This window comes from Nuphar pumila, chromosome 2 (genome assembly GCF_984573655.1).
Source record: "Nuphar pumila chromosome 2, dmNupPumi1.hap1.1, whole genome shotgun sequence".
NCBI lineage: Eukaryota > Viridiplantae > Streptophyta > Magnoliopsida > Nymphaeales > Nymphaeaceae > Nuphar > Nuphar pumila.
Window position 1 is genome coordinate 51,684,491 of NC_143250.1, and position 21,750 is coordinate 51,706,240.

At 38.9% G+C, this 21,750-nt stretch overlaps 1 protein-coding gene across 1 annotated transcript; it reads left to right on the plus strand.

Annotated features, from left to right (window-relative positions):
* The first annotated feature begins 15,459 nt into the window (after positions 1-15,459).
* Positions 15,460-17,827, plus strand: CYN (cyanase). The gene is made up of 4 exons (XM_089995757.1): positions 15,460-15,790; positions 15,909-15,980; positions 17,155-17,263; positions 17,540-17,827. The coding sequence occupies exons 1-4, from the start codon at positions 15,525-15,527 to the stop codon at positions 17,582-17,584; spliced, it is 492 nt and encodes a 163-aa protein (XP_089851883.1). The 5' UTR covers positions 15,460-15,524; the 3' UTR covers positions 17,585-17,827.
* The last annotated feature ends 3,923 nt before the right edge of the window (positions 17,828-21,750 follow it).

Genomic DNA, 21,750 nt, shown 5'->3' on the forward strand with positions numbered 1-21,750 from the left:
TCTTTTATGTTTATCTCCAAAGTAGGTTTTATTACTTGTGATTCTTATCCTGGTAGTAAATTCAATCTTTCTCAAGTTTATCTTGTTTCATCGCTTGCTATGAATCTCATTTTTGTGGGTCGAATTACCAAACTTAACTATAATGTTATCTTCTCTTTTGTTGGTTGTATTGTGCAGGATCAGTTGTCAAGAAAGAAGATTGGGATTGGCCATAGAAATAGAGATTTGTACTATCTGGATTCGATATATATGAGATAGAAGAAGAGAGTTCAAATCAAATATGAAGCTTCAGTTTTAGATGAGACTATTTTATGGCATCAGAGAGGGGCATATTTCCAACTTTAGGTTGCAAAGTTTAGTATACTCGAGAAGTTTTGGAAAATCCAAACTAGTTGTGTCAAATCATGTTAAAAGTTGTGTGAATTATGGATTGGCCAAGAGTCATGCTTTGTCATTCAAGTCTAGTGATAGGAAACCATAAAGTCCTTTTGATTTTGTATATTCAGATATATAGGGTCATTTTCCTATTGTGTCAAAAGGAGGATCATCCTATTTTGTAACCATCATAGATGATTGAACAAGGTTTACATGGATATATTTATGAAAAATAGAAGTGATATTTTTGAAATCTTTAAGAATTTTTGTGTGATGGTTGAGAATCAATTTGCAGCTAAGATCAAAACTCTATCTACTGATTCTGGTGGTGAATATATTAGTTATGTGTTTGAAAAATTCCTGCAAGAAAGATGTGTGGTTCATCAAAAATCTTGCCCTTACATTCCTGAGCAAAATGGTGTAGCTGAGAGGAAAAATAGGCATATCTTGAAAACAATAAGAGCTCTTCTGTTTGGAGGAGAGATACCCAAAGTGCTTTGGGCAGATGCAGTTCAACTGAGCATTTATCAAATAAATCATATATCGTCTGGAGTACTTAAAGGTGTATCCCCTTTTCAGAAATTGTATGAAAAAGTTCCAAACTATGATATGTTAAAGGTATTTGGTTGTTTATATTTTGTTTTGTCAGCTGACAGATACAGAGACAAGTTATCTCCTAAAGCTATCAAATGTTGTTCTCTTGGTTTTGCTAATGGTCGAAAGGGATACAAGTGCTATGATCCAGTTGGAAAGTGTGTGTGGGTATCCAGGCATGTGGTTTTTTAGGAGAATGTGTTATACTTTAGTCAGTATGGAGAAAAGTTTGAAAATAAGATTGACTTATTTTTTTTTGTTCTCTTTGAAGAAAGAGAAGGTGGGAGAAAGAGGATGGAGAGTTAAGGGGAGCAAGTTTTAGCTAGAGAAGATAGGTTTGGTCAGACCTATTCAAGGAAATGTGAAGGTAATTGAAATTCTATTTTTTTATCAAGTGGAAGAGCAGGGAGGCAAAGAGGTCAATTTTGATCACATTCCTACGACAGCTGATCTGGGACATCAACAACGAAACTTAGAGTTATCATCATCCTTTTTTACGTCTTCTTAAGCGTAAAAGTTTTAGGCTTTTTGTACTTTCGCCTCATTTTGTGTCTTATGAATCCTTTGCTCCTCATCATTATACTTTCTTATCATTAATCCATTCCTATGTTGAGCCTGAGTCCTACACAGAAGCAGTAGGAAAAGAGGAGTGGCAAAGAGTCATGGTTGATGAAATAAATGCACTTGAAACAATGCACGCATAGGAACTAGTAATACCTCCTCTAAAGAAAAATATCATTAGCAACAAATGGGTGTACAAGATAAAGACAAAGGCAGATGAGTCTCTCGAGAGATATAAAGCTAGATTGGTAGGTATGGGGTACAGTTAGTGTTTTGGCATTGATTTTGCAAAAACTTTTGCTCATGTGGCTCATATCACCACAATTCGTATGCTACTAGCAGTAGCTGCCATGTAGCAGTGGGATCTTTGGCAGTTATATGTCAATAATGCATTTTTTAATGGACATTTACAAGAAGTGTATATGGAATTACCACAAGGATACTCAGATCCAGAAGGAAAAGTGTGCAGGCTTCGCAAGGCTCTATATGGTCTTAAACAATCACCTTGAGCTTGGTTTGAGAAGTTCAGTTCAACAGTAAAGTCACTTGGTCTTGATCAAAGTCATCATGATCCTACCTTTTTTGTATCTTCCTCTGCGCTTGGAAGATCTATATTGCTTCTTTATATAGATGATATGGTTCTCATTGGGGATGATATAAAGAAGACTGAAGAGACCAAAAAGAAGCTGGTCAATATGTTTAAGATGAAAGACTTTGAGCGTTTCAAGTATTTTCTTGGGCTTGAGATAGCCTATTCTCTTAGGGGACTCTACTTGTCCCAACATAAATATGCTATAGATTAGTTGTGAAAGTAAGATTGATACGTGACTCTAAACAAGTAAATTCTTCCATGGAGGCAAACCTGAAGATGAAGGCAAGTGATGGTGTTGAGCTAGAGGATCTTGTAGTATACAGGCAGTTAGTTGGGAGCCTTATATATTTGACTATATCCAGACCATATATAAATCATGCAGTTCATGTAGTGAGTCAATTTATGAATGCTCTCAGATTAGTTTACTTGGCAATTGTACTCAAGATTATCAGGTATGTCAGAGATTCTATGCATTATGACATGTTTTTCTCGTCTTCATTTCACAAAGAGTTGAGAGCCTTCTGTGATACTGACTTTGGAGGCTCCACTTGAGATCGACTTTCCACTATGAGTTTTTATGTTTTTCTTAGAAGCTCTTTGATCTTATGAAAGAACAGAAAACAACAAAGAGTTGCATTGTCTGCTGCAGAAGCTGAATACATAGTGATGACTCAAGTTGTGATTGAGATTATTTGGATTCAATGGTTATTAAAGGAATTGAGAATACCATGTGAAAATAAAACTCAGTTATATTGTGACAATATGAGTGCTATTCATATTGCAAAGAATATAGGGTTTTATGAGTGCATTAAGCATATTGAAATAGATTGTCATTATACAAGAAGGGCTTATGAAAATGGGAGTATAGCTTTAGAGCATGTCAGCTTAAAGAATCAGATTACAATGTGTTTACAAAAAGTCTTTCTCTTTCGCATTTCAGGTTCTTTCATTTCCAAACTTGGAATGATTTCTTTATATTCCTCAAAGTTTGAAATGGAGTATTGAAAGTCTATGTAATATAGTGTATCGTAAAGTTATATAAAGTAACCTTTTGTATAGGGATGTGGTTACCATGATTTTGTTATTATAAATTAAAAAGATCAGATATGTCTTCTCTTTTATTCTGTAGATACGTGATTTTTCTTTTTAGGCAAGCTGGGGATAACCCCAATGAGATTCGAACACGAGACCCCTTAGTTAAGATAGTACAATTTTACCATTCAGCCAGCTCATTCAATGTCTAACTTATTTAACATAAATGTATGTTGTTAATCATTATATTGGTGCCCTTTTTTTCCTTTTGGAAGCCAATATTCCTTAGATGATTGTTTTTTCATTCATGGTGGCCAATGTCTTCTAATTTATTTAACATAAAAGTACTATGTTAATCGTGATATTATTACCATTTTTTCTCCTTTTGGAAGCCAATGTTTCTTCTTAAACGATTATTCTACCACTCAGAGTAGCCACTTTGGACTTTGGTATGATAGTAGCATCTTATTGGGTAAATGTCGTGTCTCATATGGTATGGTAAACTATGTGAAGAGAATTGTTCTGTCTACAATTCTGTAATGAGCTGAATTGGAGACAAACTCCTAATTGGATACAGATTAGATTATGGTCCCCAAACCTTATATAATGGCCCTCTCTTTGAGACTCCCAATAACCATCAAGAGATTCAGTTTCTCTCATAAGGTTTAGAGAAAGGAATAAGGTCAAGTATACAGGTTCTAGAAGATCATACATGTCAATGATCTACCAGAGCGCCAATAGATTCAGGTACACTTTCGCATCAATTTATGTCTTGGTTTCAACGATTTAACGAGAACATGTATTATGATCATTTTATTTTTTGATGGATTTACAAATCCAACAATTGGTATCAAAGCATCATGTTGTCGTTGAATCATTGAAACATACGATTTTATTATACATATTTTGTATTTTTCCGTTTGTCGATGACGATCCATCATGTTGGGTGTCAACATTCAGGCATAGGGAGGGCCGATCGGGCCTCCCTCTTCTAATCATCGGTTCACCGCTGAGCGATGCAAGGTCTTGCTCATATTCAGACCACCGAACAAGTAGGGCTTTTGGGCCCAGTTTCTTTTTTTGTCGATCGAATGACAAGGGTTGATGCCCATTCAGATACGCCGAACGGGTGTTTGCTTGCTTTGATCTCTTGATCGACATTGCTTTTCGGCCAACACTGATGACCTTCTCAGGCGACATCTTTTGTGGTCTGGATCAACCATCTGCTCACCGAACATCAGGATCCAAATCGATCGTTGGTCGAGAGGGGTTCAACGTCACGATCGGCCTTCAGGTTTCGGTCGAGTCAGCGATATTCAACGACTTTATCCGGCTTTATCGCCAGGTGGATCTGGGTTGGTGATAGCCCAAATTTATTATGACGGTTACACTAACCCATTTTCGATCTTCGTCGGCATCAGGGTCAACCTTGACCATTGCCAGAAAGATTCAACTCGTCGGGGACTAGAGTCATTTCTGGGTCATCGTCATCCTCCTTGCGGGATTGGCAGTGACAGCCTTTTGATCTGGCCCTCCGTTGGTGGCTGACGATGTTCAGTTTGGTCGTCGACTGGTGGGAACAGACCAATTTTTTTTTAACCGTTGTTGTAATTTGCAAGGTCGATATCCGTTTCTTTCAACCTGTAAAACTGGATTGTATCCTAGAAAACCAGTTTCGATGTTTTGCTGGGCCGATCCGGTCTTCATTCGACCCAACGACACAAGTGATTTGTGTTTTCAGTTGACCCACATTTTTTTGAGGTTTGGCATTAGGGAGGCTCGATAGAGGACCAAATTGACCATTGGGTTCTGCTTTCGATTCAGCTCTTGCTAATCGAACTGGAGGCCGATTCGACCATCCGATCGTGTCAGGGATCAGTTTGGGGTCTATTACCTTTTTGTGCAGGGTCGGTTTGGCCCTGTGTTTGCTAGATTTTGGTCCCATAAGTGACCCAAGTCAGTTCGGTGCTAGTTAGGGATCGAACCGACTAAGGTCACATTAGGGGGTGAAAGGCCTTATGACTCGGTTCAGCCCCGTTCGGTTAAGGGGCTGAACCGAGTCAAAATGGGCTTCTTTTAAGCGGGATTAGACTGGTAAGACTCAATCTGCTGCAAGGGCTTGCACCCAGCAGCAGGTTGTTGGATCTAACCCGGATTGGGTCAGACAATATTTTGGACCCGTAGGTAGGTTTGACCAGATTCGACTGGCTGGACCTGTGCACAAACTTTATTAAAAAATAATAAATAAATAAATATTGAGGATTTTATTATAAGGCTATTTGGCATGCATTATGGGTCACTTTGGTGGACTACCTCGGTTATTTTTTGCTCATGCATATTATTGTGTTTGCTTTATTTTCATGTGCACCTATCAATGTATTTGAACCTTGGTATTCTTTGTTTTTGGGTCCAATATTCAAAACTAAATTGATTGAATCAATACGTTGCCAAAGTAATCTCAGTTGCGTAGATTAGTTCATTTTGGAATATTGTGATGTTTATATATTTGTGGCTAATGCGAATAGTGGTTGGCCCAAAGAAAGATTACTATTTGGCTGAACCTAAATATATACTTTCAGTAATAAATATGGGACAATTATATGGTTTTTCTATGTGAATAACGAGTCAGTCCAAAGAAGGGCTCATTGTTTTGCAAGATTTATTGTTCATATTTGATTACTGTATTGAGAGTATCACTTACAAGTTGATATTTTTGTCCAAAGACTAAATATCAGTATTGTGCTAGATATCTTGTGATGGGGTTCAACACTGTTTAAATATGTTATTTTTATGTTAATGCATATGAAAATATATTTTAATTGTGAGCTTGTTTTTTATTCTTGATTCAGTTAATACCTCTGCTTCTACGATATCTGTAAGCATTGATTTCATCCTTATTTTGAGTGGTTCTAATTTTAAAAACTAGAAAGAAAATGTCATGAATGTTCTTGGATATATGGATTTGGATCTTGCACTACGAGAAGATCAACCACCTACTCTTATGGGTAGGAGTTTCACCGAGGATAAAAAGAACTTCGAGCGGAGGGATCGGTCTAATCGCATGAGTCTCATGATCATGAAATGTGCAATTTTTGAATCTTTTAGGGGCACTATGTTCGAAGAGGTGAATGTCAAACGTTCCCTTGAAGAAATTAAAAAGTATTTTGTGAAAAATGAAAAGGCTCAGACAAGTACTCTTCTTTCGAGTCTTATCTCAATGAGGTATAAGAGCAAAGGGAACATTGAGGAGTACATTATGGAAATATCTCATCTTGCTTCAAAACTCAAGGCATTAAAGTTAGAGTTGTCATAGAACTTACTCGTGCACTTGGTTTTGATATTCCTTCCTGCATAATATAGTTAGTTTAAGGTCAGTTATAACTGCCAGAAGGAAAAATTGACTTTTAATGAGCTCATTTCACATTGTGTGCAACAAGAGAATATGATGAAGTAAGAGAAGACTGAAAGTGCACATTTGACAGTAACCTTTAAGGTCATGTTTAAGAAAAAGAAAATGATTAAGGAAGTTGCAATTGACCCTCAATCGAAGAAGAAACAAAAAGACACCAAGATCCAAAGTCTAGTTGTTTCTTTTACAAAGGGGAGGGTCACATAAAGAAGCATTGTACCAAGTATCATGCCTAGCATGAGAAGAAAGGTACACTCCTTACTTTGGTTTGTTCTAAAGTTAATTTAACTTCTGTGCTCGAACACACTTGGTGGATGAATTTTAGTGCTACCATTCACATAAGTGTGTCTATGCAAGGTTGTCTAAGTTGTTGACCATCAATTGATGCTGAAAGATTCATTTATATGAGCGATTGGCAAAACAGTTGAAGTTGAGTCAATAGGGACATTTAGGTTACTTTTAAATACTAAAAATTATTTAGATTTAAAAAAAATAATTATTATGTCATCTTTTAGGCAGAATTTGGTTTCTATTTCCACTTTAGACAAATATGACTATTCTTGTTTATTTGAAAATAATGAATTTAAATTATTTCTTGATTCAAATCTTATTAAGACCGATTCGTTATCTATGGTTGATAACCTTTATTTGCTTAATATGGTTACCTCATATAATGAAATCTTGTATTTAAGTTCTCATGGTACAAAACAAAAATTAACAAATAAGAATTCCGCTTTATTATGGCATAAGCGCTTGGGTTACATTTCTAAGCAATGAAATGAATGGCTCGTATCGAGTGGGATTCTTGATTCTCTTGATTTCACTGACTTTCAGGTTTGTATTGAGTGTATAAAAAGAAGAAAAAAACAAACATAAAAAAATTAGGTGTAGAAAGAAAAACAGACGTCTTAGAACTAATTCATACAGATATTTGCAGGCTCTTTCCTACGACTTCTTAGAATGGTCAATAATATTTTATTACGTTCATAGAGGACTATTCTCGTTATGGGTATCTATACTTAATTCATGAAAAGTCTCAGTCCCTGAATGTGTTCAAAATGTTTAAGGCCGAAGTTGAAAACCAACTTGGCAAAAGAATTAAGGCCGTCAGATTTGACCGTGGTGGTGATTACTATGGTAGATATGATGGATCAGGTGAACAACGTCGAGGGCCCTTTATTAAATTTATAGAGGAATGTGGGACCCTCCCTCAATATAGCATGCCAGGCACTCCTAGCATGAATGGTGTTGCTGAGAGGCGAAACAGGACTCTTAAGGAAATGATAAGGAGTATGATTTCTCATTCTACTTTACCAGAGTCCCTCTGGAGAGAAGCATTAAAGACTGCAGTCTGTGTTTTGAAGAGAGTACCCTCTAAAGCAGTAACCAAGACCCTATATGAATTATGGACAGACAGAAAGCCTAGTAAGAAACACTTTCATATTTGAGAATGTTCAGTTGAGGCTAGGCCCTACATGCCACATGAAAAGGAATTGGATTCCAGAATGGTTAGCTGCAATTTTTTTGGGTATTCTGAAAGATCAAAGGGTTATAAGTTTTATGATCATGTGAATAAGTCTTTTTTTCAAAATGGGAAATGTTTGTTTCTTTGAGGGTGCTGAGTTTGTAGAGGGTGATAAAGTAAAAGACATTGCTTTTAAATAAGAGTTTATTTCTCTTCCTACAGTTATGGTTGACAATGATCAGATTTTTATTCCTGACATTGTTTCCACAAATTTAAATCAAGGCAATGCTTTAGATCTCCCTATCTAAAATCAAATTTTTACTCCTGGAGTTCAAACTCAACAAGCTCAGGAAACACTTTAAGAACCAGTGTCATTAAGAAAATTCATTAGAGAGCGAAGAAGGGTAATTTAAGATGATTATATTATTTTTCTACAAGAACATGAGAGTGATATTGGCTTAAGGAAAAATGATTCAATCAACTTTCATCAAGTCACACAAAATTTTAACTCTCAAAAGTGGATTGAAGCAATGCATAAGGAGATTAAATCTATGAGGGACAATGACATGTGAGATCTTGTCTTGAAGGTGTAAAACCCATTGTTTGCAAATGGATATTTAAAACCAAAAAATATTCAAAGGGTAATGTGAAAAAATATAAGATCCGTCTTGTTGCAAAAGGGTTTACTGAAAGGAAAGGCGTTGACTACACAGTGACTTTATCTCTGGTTCCTACGAAAGACTCTTTTAGGATTATGATGGCACTTGTGGCATATTATGATTTGAATTTGTACCATATCGATGTTAAGACTTTATTCTTTAATGAGAACATCAATGAGACAATATACATGGTCTAACCAGAATATTTTATCTGAGGTGATGCCAAGAAAATGGTTTGCAAATTAAAGAAATTCATCTATTGACTTAAGCAGGCTTTCTACCAGTGGTATCATAAATTTTATTAAGTTGACATCTTATTTGGTTTTGAGATGAATGTTGTTGATGAATGCATATACCATAAGTTCAGTGGGAGTAGAAATATTTTTTTGGTTTTGTATGTGGATGACATATTGCTTGCCAGTAATGATATATGCATACTATACAAAACCAAGATATTTCTGACAAAAAAAATTGAAATGAAAGATCTTGGGGGTGCCTCTTTTTTATTAGAGATCTAAATACATCGAGATCATTCTCGAGGTATTCTTGGATCATCGCAAAAGAGCTAATCGAAAGGATTCTGAAAAGATATGGCACGAAGGATTGTAAACCAGGGGGTACTTCTGTTGCTAAAGGAGACAAATTTAGTTTCGCTCAGTGCCCCAAACACCAGTCTGAAATTAAGGTTATGGAACAGATTCTCTATGCATCAACTGTGAGAAATCTTATGTATGCTTAGGTATGTATGCGTTCAGATTTAGAGTACATTGTTGGGATGTTAGGTAGATATCTTAGTAACTCGGGTATGGATTATTGGAAAGCAGCCAAATGGGTTATGCAGTATTTACAGAAAATAAAAGGTTACATTCTCACATACAAGAAGTCAGATCAGTTGGAGATAATTGGGTATTCTGATTCTGACTTTACGGGATGCCAAGACAGTCGCAGATCCACATCAGATTATGTTTTTCTGTTGGCCAGAGGAGTTATTTCTTTGAGGAGTACTAAGCAGGCACTCATTACTTTTTTACTATAGTAACAAAATTCGTAGCATGCGATGATGCATCCAACCATGGGATATGAATATGTAATTTTATCACAGGGTTGCGGATTTTAGATAATATTGAGAGACCGCTAAAGTTATTTTGTGACAATAATTCAGCAGTGCTATATTCCAATAACAACAGGAGTTCCTCAAAGTCCAAGCATATTGACATTAAGTTCCTCGTTGTTAAAGAAACAGAATGGTCAGATATCGATAGAACACATTAGCACAAACTTCATGATTGTCGATCCGCTTATCAAAGGTTTGCCACCCAAGGTCTTTCACAAACATACTGCTCGAACGGGTGTTTTGGCATTTTATAATATGCTAGTTTAGTGGGAGTTTTGTATTTGGACATTTTATAATATAATAAAGTTCATTTTACCACTTCGGTATAAAGTTAAAGTTTTTATTTTGTTCTGCACTTATTTTGTTATGATCTCACTAAAGTTTTTAGGAAGGACCAGTTGGAAATAGGCATGTTTGATCACATTACTTATAATTTTTATGCTTGATCCATGTCATTTGGTTATGTCAATATACGTGATCATTGATGGGGTTCAATTATGTTATTTGAAATGAAGACCACTTTGATTGAGATATTAATTGATAAGACAGTATTTTCAAGCTCATAAAGTTATAATGTGTGATTATAAGGTTACGTAAGTAGCCCAAGTGAAAGATTATTACGAAAAATCGTGTGAGCCTACATACTTTAAACCACACATTATAGATTGTCTCAGGTTCAGACCCAGTTTATGTGATCCAATTCGGTTGGGATGTATGATATCTTATATAGTATGATACATTATGTGAAGAGACCTATTCTGTCTACAATTCTGTAATGAGTTGAATTGAAGACAGACTCCTAATTGGATATAGATTAGGTTATAATTTTCAAACCTTATATAATAGCCTTCTTTTTTAGGCTTCCAATAACCATCAAGAGATTCAGTCCCTTTCATAAGGTTTAGAAAAAGGAATAGGGTTATGTATACAAGTTCTTGTAGATCGTACCTGTCTACGATCTATCAAAGTGCTAATGGATTAAGGTACACTTTTGCATTAGTTTATGTTTTGATTTCAATGATTTAACGAGAACATGTATTATGATCCTTTTATTTTTTGATGGATTTTACAAATCCAACACTAAAAACTAAAATTTGATTAGACTAGAAAATTCAAATTTGATTTCAAAGTAAACTTTGAAAGGTCTATTGAGGGGGATGAGCTGGTGAAAGACTTTGAGATTTTTTGTAAGTGATCAGCCTACATCTACCTAGGAAATTCAAACACTTTCATGAACTCTTTTGGCAATTGTAAGAGTATTTTCTTACTAACTCTCCTTGTTGGTTGGAACTGGGTGAGTGGATGCAGCTTTACACCCCTGGTTCAAGTATTTCCCGCACTGTACTTTCAACTCACATGTGTACCTGTAAACTGGCTAGCTTTTGCTACCATAAGGACAAAGTGGTGATTGAAATATCTAGTGACATAGTAGCCATAGTAGAACAGGTTCCTACTATAACTTGACTTCCAGATAAGGGTGTCAACGGGTCAGGTTTGCCCAGCCCAAACCCTACAGGGTCCGGGTATGGTGTTTAAATAAGAAAGATCCGATTAAGACTTAGGTCCGGACCAAAGGTTTGATTAATACATGGATCCAGTATAGTTTGTGAAATTTTATACCAGACCCAAGTTCTGATTAAGACCTGCAATTTTTCAATGTAAAAATGATAAAAATATTATTTTACCAAGTATGGTCTGTCTCTGGTTCATGTAGTTCTTATCGAGTCCAGGTAAGGTTTCTTTTATAATGGACCTGATTAGACCCGGGTTCGAACCCATACAAAAAAATCAGGTCAAAGTCTGATTCCACCTGAATCCGAACCAAACCCGACCCATTGACACCCCTACATCCAGACCTTCCATTTGAAAGTATCTGTACACCACTGCTATTTTGCTCATTTACCATGCTGGAAACCTGGTTTCTTGCAGATTTTTCAGTAGCAAGCATATCCAGAAAATGAACGGATGGGAGAATGAGTGGAAGATTAAACCCGATTGTTCCGACATCAATGCTGCATCATTATGTCCCAAAGCAAATGCTTTTTTTTATAACTCAAATAAACCGCACCTGGCATGAAGACCAGTGCAACCAGGTTTGAGGCTAAAACCCCTGCCCCCAATGCCTATGTTGAGTGCAAAGAGAAGACACCCGTGAGAATCAAACCTTGACCGCCCATTTAACAGCCCAGGCCGACCGCCCTTAGGGTCCCTGAGCAGTTTCCACAACCATCCCCACATTTTTGTTTGACCCTTCCATGTCTGTCATTCATGTTAGCTATCATCGTCAATGCATATGACGGAGACTGATGAGACCTTACAAAATGACATTTCTGCCCATTAGATGAGTTGTTTTTTTTCATAGATGATTTTGGCCATTAAAAGGACCAAAATTGTTTCTGTATAATATGTTGAAGATTTTGCACACTTAAAAAGGCTGATTTAGTTCCATCCCCAGTTTAACATGTTATTGTATGTTTTTACCCTTAGCAAATGAAAAATTAATTATATCCCTAACCTTCCTCTAAGTTTTAAACCTTACAAAGCAAATCAAAAGATGATGTTGCAAAAGGTGGTTGAAGGATTCAAGTAAAAGCAAGGTGAAGGGTATTTTTGGTAAATTTTTCCATTAAACAACTGTGGTAAATTCTAAACCAAGGCTAAGTAAGTGGAAGATCATTGACAGAAGGGTGAAAGTTGCCCAACCTTTTGAGACATAGGGGTGTTCTTGGCAATAGCTATTATAAGGTAGTGATGGTTTTGAAAGAAAAAAAAACAAAATTTTCACTATTCTAGATTTCAATCCCCACCCCCAAAAAAGTGTGTCAACTCCATGAGGGCAAGCAAGGTTGTTAAATGCGAGCGGAGGCGCTGTGCCTGTGCTTCGACGTACGGCTCTCACAATGGGACGTCGTCCAGGCGGTGGGAGGGGAGGCAGTAGGAGAAGGACCACGTGCCCAACTGGTACGGAAGCGAGGGGGCGCGTCCGAAACCAGCTATGTCGGTCGTCCGGTGGTCGGAAAAGACTGAGCAACCAACGGCGAAGTTTGACACCGGGGGCTTCTTCGGCAGCGACAGCGTATCGGAGAGGAGGAGGCCGCCGCCGGTGATGCCGGAGCTGGACAGGAGGATGTACGGGGGACAGGGAGCGACGGAGGAGCAGTTGGCCGACATGTGGCAGTAGATCCACCGGCACTTGGGGTTAGCACAACCGACGAATCGGGCGGAGGAGGAAGACTTGGGGATGAACGAGGGGATTCCGGTTGATGAGGGGCAATTTGAGCATCACAGCAACGCCTCAATACCTTGAGCGTGGGCCTCGCCTCTAAGGCTTACGCTTCAGGTAGGCCTCTCACAACACTAAGGGCAAGGCCAAGGCCAGGGGTTAAGACCACAGAGTTTTACTTTGTCAAATCAATGATTGTAAATATGACAGGCAGAGTCAGTGCAGCTATGTCTCTGATCTTGGTGGTGGTTTTGTCAGTGTAAATATTAAAAAAAAAAGGTCCTACCCCAAATCACTAAGTCTATCATTATAGGGCCAAAGTTGGGTCTCATTAGTTTGCAACTTAAGGTCAAGTATACCCAACTCAGTTACACCCCTAAGTCCAATTATGTTTTGGTTACAAGTTATACAAACAGTAAATGGTATAAAATTTTGGTGGAAAATTCGTATTCCCGTGGGGGTATCAATTTCAGGTCATCGGATTTCAAATCTAGGAGTGACTCAAGACCTTGAGATATACGATATGTTGGATTCAAATGCACTTTTAGAAAACTAGATTACACATGGCAATCAAATAATCTAAAATCTATTGTCTTGGTCACATTCATAAGATCGGGTCTAACAAAACCTAAGGGGTTTGGCGGTCTAGGTTGAAATCCCATGGTCATCATCAACCCCTGCGCAAGCCGAAGCTTGGCGACTCATTGGATTGAGGACTATGCCCTTGGAGTTTTAACGCCAACATAAACAAAGACCTTAAGTAGAGCAGGTTGAGCCAGTGTGGCTAGGTCTATGCTCCTGAGGCAGTTTCTCCAAATAAAAAAAAGATATAATTTAACAAAAAATCAATAATACAAAAAAAAAAAGCTTCAAACTCAATCTGACAACCTCTTGACAAGAGCAAATATTATCCCATTTTTTAAATCTACGAGAAAATGAGGAAACATAGGTATGTTGCTTCAAGCAGATTCTCTCTTTCTGGTATTGTACGTCGAGCATGTTCTGGCTTCAATCAGATTTTTGTTCTCATGCAATACCACGAGCATGTTCTAGTGAAACTTCTCCCAGTTTGTTTCATGCAATTTTTATGAAAAATTACTGAGCTGCATCCCTTTCACTCTTTTTCCCACCATGAGTGAAACAAATATCCATTCATGAAATCTTATACATATTTTTCTACAACATTTTCTTTTTTCGGGTATGGTCGGCTACTCCTTTCAAAAAACATGATTGAAATCACATGGGGTCTCATGTGATTTTGAATCTCAAGCAAATTAGAAAGTGACTCTCAATTTGCAAAGGTAAATGAGATTCACTTTTAGCTTTTTTATGTTGGGCACAAATTAGATTCGCTTTCTCATTCAAATGATAAAGTAAATCAGAATGATCCTTCTTGTTCAAATCCTTGTCTCCCTCTATATGAAAAAACTTCCAAGCAAAGATGAGTTGGTAGAATTTTTTATAAATTCCTTCTTGTCTTATCAAATGCTTTTTGTATTTTTTTATTTTTTTTGAAACCACCCTCCGAATCAAAAACCTAATTGCGCTAGCTAAGCCTGCCTCATTATTGTCTTGACAGTGTCCACATGACACACCTCTTGCTTTCAAGGAGTTGTGCTGAGCAACAATTATCCCTTGCACTCATTAATGCAAGGAGCTGACTCATGAGAATGGAATTCTGATCACCCACCTAATGGCCTAGGCTAGGGCTGGTAAACAAGATGAACGAACCGAACAGGGGTTATTCGAGCTCAGCTCATTTACACCCATATAGTGTTTGGACTCAGCTCATTTAGCTTGTGCAAGCTATAGGCCCGAGCCAAACAAGTCGAGTCTGAGCTGACTTGCCTAAATAACAAATTTTTTATTTTTTTTAAAGGTTCACAGCGGTGATGAAACTTTCAACCTGTTACATGCAAGTAAGCCCAACGACCCAATTGAGCTAACATAAATTTTTGACATTTATAAGGCAATAAATTCTACCTAAGTTATCTAAGGTTATATGAGCTGAGCCTAGAGCTTATATGAGCTGAGCCCAGAGCTTACATGAGCTTAGCTTAGTTGAACACTTCGTATTAGATTTGGCCAAACGAATCGAACATGAACGAGTTTGGGACGAGCTGAACCAAACCGAGCCACGAGTTGCTTGGTTCGTTTACCAGCCCTAGCCAAGGCCCCTCTATTGCGTGCGCCAAACTGCTTGGGGGGCTAGAAAGGCCTTTCCCATTGATGAGAAGGGAACAACGGGGCCCCCAAAACTAAAGATGAAGGTTGAGAAGAGATTCGTAGCCCAAAATCGTGCCTTCTTGAGGTGATTCTAGGCATGTTTGGGTTGGGTGGGTCCAGCCGTCTAGGTGCGTCTCAAATTTGAACAGCCCCAAGTGGTTGAACCGAAACCAGTCCAGATATATGTATCGTTTTGTGTGGAGAAGCATTGCCGTCCACTCTTGAGAGAGAGAGAGAGAGAGAGAGAGAGTTTCTGTGGGTGGGTGGGTCATCGATGGCAACCAAGGCGAGCCTAGTGAGTCGGTTGCTGGCGCTGAAACAGAGATCCGGCAAAACGTGGTCGCAGATCGGCCGGGAGACGGGGTTGACGAACGTTTATGCTGCCCAGCTCTTCAGGAGGCAGGCCCAACTCAAGCCCCAAACCGTTGATGTCCTCCGTTCAGCCCTGCCCGAGCTGCCCGATGACCTCATCCATGAGATGATGAAGCCCCCCATGAGGTCCTTCGACCCTTCCCTCATCCAAGACCCCACTGTCTACAGGTTTACCCTCTCTCTCTCTCTCTCTCTCTCTCTCTCTCTCTCTCTCTCTCTCTCTCAATTTTCTTTTCCTCCAAAATTTTCAGTTGTGAATTTCAATCCTGTACTTTTGCTTTTGTAGGTTAAATGAAGCTATTATGCATAACGGAGAGAGCATAAAGGAGATCATCAATGAGGAATTTGGGGATGGAATGTGAGCCCTCTCTCTCTCAATTTCCTTTCTCTCCAAACTTTAGCAAAATTTCTGGTACAGATCCTCTATATACCCTAAGTTTAACTTCATTATATTTACCAACGGATGTTTTCTCTAATGAGTACCGCTAAACTGGTTTCTTATAAAATCATTTTTGTGGTCCTTGACCAAAATATGAAATGCATTTTGCTCTGTTTTCGCTTGTATGTCACACAGATACTCCATTTTGATTCTCATTTCCTATCCACTTATGTGCTAGTCTTATTGGAATTCATAAAAATGAGTTTATTGCGTATCCACAGCCATATTCATGCGACATAGCTTCAATGGGTATCGTGATAACTTCGAATCACAGCATTCGTGAGGCTGGTGTTTTGCAGCTTTATGTGGTTTTTTTGTTTTTTTTATAACCCAAAGAAACCGCACCCGGCACCAAGATCTGATCTCGGTCTGCCATACTTCATTGTGCGGGTGGCATAAAACTCGGCCCCTGGGGTGGGGCCTATGGTGGTGCAAAGGGGAGACGCCCATGGGTCTAGTGCTTATTAAGTGCCTGATATTGTTTTTATGTGATTGATGGCTGTCATAGAATGTGCATGTGGTTTTTGGGGACACGGATCCCGTCATTTGAAATATGATGGTTTCCATATTACAATCTTAGCCATCCAACAGAACCATCTAGCAGTTGATTGGATGACTAGGATTGAATGTACGATGGATCCCATCATATTTCAAATGATGGGATCCGTTGAAGAGTCCTGATCGGGTGCAATATGATTTGCACAAATTTTTGTGCAATCATATTGCACCTGATCTTTTCACTATCGGTGTTCGGTTTTTGGACGTGTTTATGTTCAATTACAAATGCATGAAGTGCCATCATGTGTGAAATTAGGCAACAGAAAGTTCTTTGAACGTACTCTTAAAAGGGCATATGCTACAACCGATAAATCTAGTAACATGTCATACATTTTTCTTTTTCTATCATGATCTGCTGAATGCATCACACAAGTAGAAATTTGGCATATGAAAATCTCAGATGCATACATCAAGTAGATTTTATATGCTGCATATTTGGGAGCCAAGTTTGCATGGTTTATGAGCATCATTCTTACCTGTTATAACTCAAGGCATCTCTTGGGCTCTTCTTTTTGTTTTTCTTTTGATTTGGCAGAATGTCAGCCATAGACTTTTACTGTTCTGTTGAAAAAGTTAAAGGTGTTGACGGGAAGGATCGTGTAGTTGTCACGTTTGATGGAAAGTATTTGCCTTATACTGAGCAGGTACTAAATATTGTTTATATTGTGTGCTTTATAGTGAAGGACAATTAACAGACAATTATGTTTCTTGTATGATTCCTCTTAAAAAGAATTCCTTCATTAATTTTTCTGTTCAATTGCCACTGATTTTTGTTATCATTTTATATTTTTTCCCTATGCAGAGAAACCATTTTTTCCTTATCTGCACTAAAAAAAGAGGGTTTTTTCTGAGTTCTTACATGCTTCATTGTTTGGTATTCGTGCAAAGAACTGGATTTAGCTCGTCTGATTTTCATGCAGAAAGAAGAGCATATGATCTCAAGGATGCCCCAGAAGCCAAGCTGACTTGTCCTAACATGGTTCACTACTTTAAATGGACTTTTATCAGGCTGTGGTCGTTGCCCATATATGTATGTCTGGAGGAAATAAACTGAACTTGGAAGCGAATGTGTGTTCCTTGTTAACTCTGCAAATTACAGATAAGCCTCTGTATTTTAGAATCTTTGATGCCAATGCATATCCATTGGAAGGTTTATTTTATAAAGAACTCTGTAATCTAAGCAAATAATTTAAACTAAGTTGATAAAATTGCAAGTTATATTTCAAGGGTTTGCCTAAATTTGAGGGGGAATGGTGGTGATGTTGTGAGGCGCGTTTATCAGTTGTTTGAGATCGGAATAAGAAGCTTTTGCAGGACCACAATGGAAGCTTTTGAGGGGCATAGTTAAACGTCAAAAACAGTAGAGCCTGTTTGGAGATTGCCTATGTTGCAACAAACTATGGGTTGTAATACCGTGTCTATTGTGTCATAGTATATGTATTCGCTGCATGTTTGTGTTGGGATTTTAAAAGGGCAACGGCTGAAAAGTTTATACTTTCAGAATGAAAAAGTAAGGCTATGTTTGGGAGCCTTGCATTGAGCATTTCCATGTGTTGCCAAAATGTGGTGGGGCTGAAAGTTGCTAAAAACATTTTCTTGTAAATGGTGTTGAAACTTGGTGTTGGGGCTGCCAACTCTATTCCCATTATAGTATTTTGGCAACACTATGTTATAATTTAATAATCCATTGAAAAGAAAGAATGATCAAATTCATGTTTTCTTTAAATCGTTGAAATCAAATCTGAAATAAAACTTAATGCGAAAGCGTTACCTAAATCCATAGTGCTTCGGTTGATCGTTGATGGGTATGATCTTCCAGAACTTATATATTTAGCATTTTTTCTTTCTCTAAACCTGATGAGAAAAGGACTGAATTCTCTTTATGATAATGAGGAGTCTAAAGAGGGAAGGCCTTTATATAAGGTTTGGGAACCATAACCTAACGTGCATCCAATTAGGAGTCCATCTTTAATTCAACCCATTATAAAATTGTAGACAGGGCAAGGTCACTTCACATAGTGTTTCATACTATATGAGACACCACAAAGCACATCCAGATTAGATCACATGAACCGGACATGAACCTATGATAGTTTTACAATGTTTGGTTCAACGTATGTAGGCTCACACGATTTTGTAACAATCTTTCACTTGGGCCACATACGTAACCTTATAATTGTAAGACCCGCGAATTTTTGAGTGCTTTATTGTGTGATTTGAGTTGGAATGTATGTTTGTGTGTACTTGTGAAGTAGCACGTGATTTGATGAAATTTGACTATGCTTTGTATTTCTGCCTTGTGTTCGCGACCTGAAAACCGCGTAAATATATTGTGAAAGTAAGAAGTGTCTAATTCTGGACGAATTAGCTTCCAAGAATTTAAGGGTTAAATTATATTATATTTTTATGGGTTTTCCCCGAATTTGGGACTTATACGACGTAAAAACCTCGTCAGTGCATGCGAATTACGAGTTTTGACCCAAGTTTGGACTTGAATCGTGATACGCTTAATTCTCGCAATTGGATGAGAATTTCCTTATAAGTCTTCATGCATTTCGTGTTAATTTAGATTTGGTACAACACTAAATGATTTATCAGAATTTATTTGATATTTTAAGGCATTAAATAAGTATTGTTTTGACACTTATTAATTGACAATTTTTGGATCTTGGATTCGGGTCACCTAAAGGACCCAAACCCTTTGTGCGCCCTTCTAAGAGGACAAGTTTAGACTTGGTTGACCAGTTGGTCAAGGGTATGACCAACTGGATGGCATACTTGTAAGATTTTGCATGGCTTTTGAAAAATAGGCCACGATTGGCCCTTTTCTTCTTTTGAAGCTCATGATGAGCCTTGAAGCTCATCATGAAAAACATTTTTTCAATAAGGAGACCATGGGGTTGGCGCCCCATGGCATTTTTGTAATTGTTTCAAAACAATTCAAATGCTAAAATCTGATTGGGTGAGCTTGGGTGGCTCTTTCGTAAAACTTTCAAACATTAAAGGTATTTTGCAATGGCATTTTTGAAAGATTTCTGAAATGTTTTAACAGCTCAACATGCATTGGGCGTGGATACCTATGGGTGGGGCGTGGAGCACTCCAGCCCTCCATCTTATGAGTTTTAATCTCAGCCGTTCTTTTTTGTAAACCCTATGTACTTAAAGGAAGTAAGAGAGAGAAAGGGGCGATTTTATTGGAGCCTCCTCTCTCTCCTCTCTTGCTCTCCTCTCTCTCCTCTATCTCCAACGTGTGTGTGTGAGTGGGTATGGTGCAGTTCCAGTCATGAGCACCTCCTTCATCTCCTTCTTCTCTATTGTAGAGTCGCGAAGGTGAGACACTCCTTCACTTGTCCAAACCGTGGGTTTCGGATTTGAGCAAATACTAAGCATTTTTGCATTCTTGTGGGTGTCTCGCCTTGTATACCTTATTGTGGGTTCGATTGAGCCAAGGTAGGGGTGCCTCTATATCTTCGGGAGCTGCTACCTGTTTAAGTAGACATTGTGGGTTATAGTGGTATGCTTGCATCCAATCTTGGGTTTCAAATTCGTTTTGTACTAGGGATTGGAAACGGTTTCACATTGGCCTGCGTTTTCTTTTGGTTCAACGCACTATGCTCTTCATTTGTTTCGCCAAAGGTGCTTCGGATGCACAGTGGCTGGAAGCCCTCTTTACATTTAAGCATTTTCGTTCTTTTGTTGGACGTTCCAGCAAATGCATCCCAGGCCGACCTCAGCTGGGTCAGCCCGGAACGCCCTCCCCCCCCCCCCCCCCCCCCCCTTTCTTCTTGTTTTCGTCCAGTCTTGAGCTAACCCCTTGCCAGCGCCCATTGTGGGTGGTTGGGGGTTTCGTTGGGGCCTGACATGGTCTGGACCGAATCGGTCCAGACCTATCAAAGGCCATGGTCGGTCATAGCCGGATTGGGCATTTAGCCCTTTTTGCTTTTTGAGTTGCGTTTCGGCCTTGGCTGCAGCCTTGCAGCTGCAGCTGGGTGCAGGCGGTAGGCCTGCACCCCCACCTCCCTTTTTCGGTGCTAGTTGTAGCCAGCTGGGTCTGGACCAATCGGTCCAGACCATGCTCAGATCTGAGTGTGCCTCCTTTTGGGTCTGGACCAATTAGTCAAGACCTGGACCGATTTCTGTGTAGCTGAGCCCATCCGGTTTGGATGTCCCGTCCAGGCCTGGGCTGCCTTGCGTTGTTGCTGAACCATGTCGGGGTCATGTTCTGGACCAGCCCCTACACAGACCCAACACTCGGCCACTGCGTTTTTGTGACAACATAGTTGTCCCTGTTGCAGCCTTGCCATTCTACCCAAACCGGGCCTGCAATGTACGGGTTTGGTGTCCCATGGCACCAAGTGATAGTTTGAGGCGGATACGTTTTTGACAACACCAGCCGCAGCTGGACTTCTTTTTGCCTCACCTTTACTTGTTTAGCACGCATCTGGACTGCAGCCCAAAGGGCTGCAAGTGTGTTTGGAGTGGGATCCAATATCCCAACAAGTGCACTAAGTGTTTTGACTTATGCGATGTAAGTGTGAGGACCAATGTAATGCATCATGATGCTACATAGCGTAGTTGGTGCACATTTGCGTACATAGATGACACGCGTAATGAATGTGATCGCTGACGCATAATTGGTGAACACTTGGTTGTTGCCACCTAAGGAACGTGGGCACAATCGTGTTTGCTATGTCTTGGGATGCACCATGGATATTGCGGTCGTGCGAGATTCATGCAATTAACCTATTGGTATTGCAGTTGTGCGAGATTCATGTAATTAGCCTATGGGTATTGCAGTGGTGCAAGACTTACGCGACATTGGACTCCTTGGTGAGTTGTTAGCGAAATGAGCTCGCTTATGGTTGCAACGTACGGGTTGGGAACCTTGGCACTGCTTGTGAGTTAAGCCTTTCATGCCAAATGCTTCTAACTGTCCCATCATAACATCATAACATACGATGTTGGAATCATCATAGGATAGTTCTTTCACCTATGACACAATGCACAAGACTGTTCATTTGTACTTTATGTTCTGTGATGCATAATAGTCACTTATGCTTTGACTACTTGCATTGATGTATGCTAGTTACAGTCTTTCATATTGATACACTTGTACTTTATGTTCTGTGAT